This window comes from Rosa chinensis, chromosome 7, assembly GCF_002994745.2.
Source record: "Rosa chinensis cultivar Old Blush chromosome 7, RchiOBHm-V2, whole genome shotgun sequence".
NCBI lineage: Eukaryota > Viridiplantae > Streptophyta > Magnoliopsida > Rosales > Rosaceae > Rosa > Rosa chinensis.
Window position 1 is genome coordinate 22,657,970 of NC_037094.1, and position 4,854 is coordinate 22,662,823.

General features: G+C 39.7%; 1 protein-coding gene across 2 annotated transcripts; it reads left to right on the plus strand.

Annotated features, from left to right (window-relative positions):
* Positions 1 to 2,410: 2,410 nt before the first annotated feature.
* Positions 2,411 to 4,020, plus strand: LOC112175645 (deacetylvindoline O-acetyltransferase). Of its 2 annotated transcripts, XM_024313353.2 has the most exons (3): positions 2,411 to 2,615; positions 2,698 to 3,179; positions 3,260 to 4,020. In XM_024313353.2, exons 2-3 carry the CDS (start codon positions 2,712 to 2,714, stop codon positions 3,851 to 3,853), a joined length of 1,062 nt encoding a protein of 353 aa, XP_024169121.1. In that variant the 5' UTR covers positions 2,411 to 2,615; positions 2,698 to 2,711; the 3' UTR covers positions 3,854 to 4,020. The 2 variants fall into 2 exon arrangements, with proteins under 2 accessions (XP_024169121.1, XP_040366989.1); XM_040511055.1 differs by lacking the exon at positions 2,411 to 2,615 and having other exon boundaries at positions 2,622 to 3,179.
* The last annotated feature ends 834 nt before the right edge of the window (positions 4,021 to 4,854 follow it).

Genomic DNA, 4,854 nt, shown 5'->3' on the forward strand with positions numbered 1-4,854 from the left:
TAAACAGTGCATTCTTCTCCCTACTAGGAGCAAGATCCATTCCCACTTGAAAAGTCATCTGATTAGTGGTGACTGGTGAATTTTGAACAAAGGAAGGGCCCTTACCACAATCCATTATAGGAAGAGGTGTAGGAGCAACAACCACAACGTTGTCTTTGGGTTGCTTAGGAACATAAACCTTAGATATAACCCTCTTCCTCTCATCGTTGTTACGTCGCTTACATGATCGACCTCTACCACTTTTTGACTACTCAACTGGCTTAGAAGTAGCAGGTTGAACATGCTTGAAGGAGGAAACTTGATGCCCCACATTGCCACAATGTGAGCAGAGATCAGGCTGCTTCTCATAGTCTACACTTTGCACAAAAGTTTTCCCATTTTTGCTTTTGATCACCAATTCGACACGAAGGTCAGAAGAGAGATCAACGTCAACCACAATCCTAGCAAAAAAACTAAACTTACGATCCAATATACTGGGATCAATTTTCACTGGAACACTGATATCACTAGCTATTTCATACAAGGTCTTAGCCTCCCAAAACTCCAGACCCAAATCCCAAAACTTCACCCACCCATGAGCATTAGTATTGCATTAATTGGAAGGGGAGAAATTAGGAACCCATTTCATGAATCTCATCATTCCAGGTTTCAAAAAATTGCACCCTGTGCACAAACCCTAGAGACTGACTCCTCCGAAGCAAAACTGAAAGTGTAAAAACCTTTTCCCATGGGAATAATTTTCCAACAGCCAAGATTGCACCAAAAAAGACTAAGTTTCTGTTGTAAATCGATAAGACTATAAGGCTTGTCTCTGGAGGCCAATTGAAGACGTCCCAGAAGCATATGCTTGCATTTATCCAAGCCTGCTTGATAACCTTCATCTGAAATGGTGATTGATGTTTTCCCATCATTGACCTTAGGCACGGGCAAAACTGAGATGGGAATGGCTGCCTGATGTATGATAGAAGCATAAGATTTGGGCTGCGACGTCCCACCCTCAGCCAAGAAGGGCCAAGGATAGATCGGTCGTGAATCGATCATAGTGGAAAAGGAATTGAACTCTAGTACCATGGGTAAGAAAACCCTAGTATCAGGGCGGTGGCAAAATACCCTATCTTTTAGTCTCACCAAACTAGCAATAACTGCAGACCTTTATTCTACTAGACGCTTATCTTTTACCTTTTGTCTTTTCATCTCTTCTGCTTCTCTTTTACTCTCGGTCTTGTTGAAACTGTGACCATTTGATACTCCTCGATCTTTACTTTCGGTTCATTAAATTTTTCATTTTATTTTTATATTGATTAGTTTAAAACAAGAGTTCAAAACTTTTGTCTTTTGGTCAATAAAAAAGTAATTTCATGCGTGAGGCCTCCCAACTAGGCTGGATTCCAAATAAAGTTGACATTTCTACCAATTGGGTAATAACCCTATGGGTAATAGTAAAAAATACTTTGTAACGGGTATTACCCACAAAATAATTTGTGAGTATGAGTATTTACCCAACTCATTTTTAAATGGGTAAACCCTACCCATCCCATTTACCTGTAGTTTTTTTTTTCTATTTTTTTTAAAGGCCTATTAAAGAAATTTAATTTGCACGAAAATCCTTTCATGCCATGATCCTTCTTTTCCCGACGAACTTCTATCCAACGGCAACGGCGGCTCCACCTTTCTCCTACTCCCCAATCTCAAAACCCCATACAATTTATCAAACTCAAGGGAGGTTTTGATCATCACCCTCACCTTGATCCTTCTCTCTTACCTTGAGCGTCACCTTCACTCTACAATCCATGTACAGAACCAGCTATTTCACATCTTATCTATAATCACTTCTTTAATACCAATCAATGTGAGCTTGTTCGTCGGAGCCAAACCCGAATCCGAGATCCAACAAGAACAAATCGGAAGGCATGGTGGTCATCCGGTGTCAGATCGGAAGAGACTCGAAATCCTCACTGAAATTGCTACTGTTATCAGTCGGACGCCAAGTGCTTAAGAGCCTTGAGGCAACTGTAGAGATCGGAGTCTTGGTCGGATTTGGTTTTTAGAGAGAGAGAGAGTAGACCGGATTTGATTTTCAAAAACTAAAAACCCTGGGTATTGGGTAAAATATAGGTACTCACCCAAAATCCGTAAATAGGTACCCATATACCCGTAAAAATATACCCAAAAGGAATAGATACCCACGGCTACCCATACCCATGGGTTAAAATGCCATCCCTAGTTCCAAACCTCTATTCTTCAAAAAAAAAAAAAAAAAAAAAAAAAAAAAAAAGAAGAAGAAGAAGAAGGAAGTAGGTAACTCGGGCCTCCAAATTATTAAATGTATTGAAAGGTACTGGCCTAATTCTACTTTCTCAACAAAAACCCAAAAAGACTAATTTTGTTCTTCAATTTTAGACAAAAATGGGAATTGTGTGGATTTCATATTGTGTTGAACAGTTGAACCTCGTATAGTTGTTATCAAACAGTTTTGAGTGGCTAGAATTCAAGGGTGTTGCAACAAAAACAAGAGGCTAAAAGCTCTTCATGTGAACAACGAAGCATATCAAAATGTTTGACAAGAAAATGGGAAATCAAGCACTTTCCATGCATATAAATATGGGGGATTTTAGGTAATCTCAATCTCGACCACTCCCTATATCTGCAGATATTAATAGTGTTTATATTGTCCTTTTGGTAATACCTTTCTAGCAGTTCATCCTCTCAAGATGACATTGTCCAATGGTGTCACCATGCTCCTCCCAGAAGCACACATTGAATCCGTCCAGTCTGTAATGCCCTTCAAGATCACCGATCCGCGGCCGGCACGCCAAGTGTCGGCCGCAGACCCCGTCGGTTTGGGAATATTCCAACAGTGCCTGCACATAGTTCTCTACTACACAAAAGCAACCGAAGAGGACTCACGTTGGCTCCATGCTGGTTGGATCAAGGAATCACTTTCGAGGGCGTTGCTGGAGCAACCGCTATTTGCTGGCCGTTTACGCACGAGTGATGGGGGAGAGTTGGAGATTGTGGCAAATGACAGCGGCGTTAGACTCATCGAAACTCGTACTCCGATGACCATGGCTGAGTTTCTGTCTTACAAGGACAGCACGGAGGATACAGAAGATAAACTTGTGTTTTGGAAAACTATTGATGAACGAAGTCCTCAGTACTCTCCTCTCTTTTATGTTCAGGTACTTGGTACTGGATTTCTTGCTTCGTTTTTGTTTTTGGGATGTATTGAATTCACTACTATCTTTTGTTTTGTTTTCAGGTGACATATTTTCAGTGTGGAGGGAGATCAGTGGGAATTAGCTGCAGTGTTCTTCTAGCAGATCTTTTGTTCAAAGAAAATTTTCTCAAGAAATGGGCTAACATCCACCACAATCTGCTTTCAGACGAGAGTCTACCTGCGACACCCTTTTATAACTTCCCACATGTTGAAAAAAGTGGAAATCCCTGCAAGAATATATTTGTCTCTATTCCGAGCAAAAAATGTGGCAAGACAATGATCTTCAATGTTGCAGCTGAGAAGGCGGACTCGGAGAACGATGAAGCATTGCAACTTTGTGTTGAAGAAGCAGAGAGCAAGTTTGGTTTTGGGAAATTGTTTGTGAAGATCAACATCTCATCCTGCAGTGCAATCAAGGTTGAGAATTTTCAAAAAGGACTTGCTAAGCCGAAACTGAGCCTAATTGCTGAAGCGGATTGGGATTATTTCGGGGCAAAGGAGGTCGAGTTTCGTGAAGGGAATAAGCCGGCTACTGTTTCGTATTGGTTTGGATTCATTTCTGGTGGACTTGTTATGGCAGTGCCATCATCAGCTGATCAGGAGGGTGCTTCAGTGATTGTCACAGTTCCTAATTAGGAGGATTAATTCCTAGTTAGTCCTGAATATCATACATTCTGTTATGTTTCTGTTTCAATCTCATTAATCTATCTCTTTGATTTGATTTATCAGAATTCATGTACAAGTTGATGGAAATGAATAAATGTGGACATGTGTTATGGTGGCTATGGTAGTTCAGAAACAAGAAATCCACAGTGCCATTTTAACAAACACTAGTGTGCGGAATTGTTACTTAACCTGTCATACAGTTGGTGGGTAGCTTTAGATATATTTAGTATAAAATGCTCACATTCACTGGGTGAGTACTATTCACATTATGATGAAAGGATCTATATTGACAGTCCACATTAGAAGTCAAGGATAACCAAGGACGCTAAGGAGAGGATCTGAATCCCACATTTTGATGAATCAGTCATCAAGATACATTAAAGGGAATCAGCACGGCCATTAAAAGGACTTCAATAATAGACGCTGGTGAATTCATTACTTCAATTATTGAGCCATACCTCAAGTGTGAAAGGCCATTTCAGCTACTTGCATTGAGTAACAGCAAATGCTCCTCTCACACAAAGCTTATGGAGCAGAAAATTGTTAAACGTTTTGTCTAGCTTCTTCAGCAACAAGATTCCACAATAGGCAACTTAAAAGGATTGGTTAAGCAATTATAACCGATAACTAGTTAGTTCTAATTGAAGGCTACGACTTAGTTTGGATCTCACCGTTAATCTATATTGTCTAGATTTGTATGTGCTTGATGGGATTAGTCTGATGTCAATTTACCATGTATCATCATCTTCTGATAATGATGTCGAGCCGCTTGCTTGCTAACTACCATTCTTTTGAAATGTATCTAGTTCATATCTAAATATCTAATGTGTACTTATATAATTTTGAAAATTGAACTAAATATCTAATGTGTACTTATATAATTTTGAAAATTAATTGATGATAGTGAAGGTCTTGGAGGATGTGGAATACAATTAAACTTAGCATTAGCGTTAAGACATTTGATCCCCTCC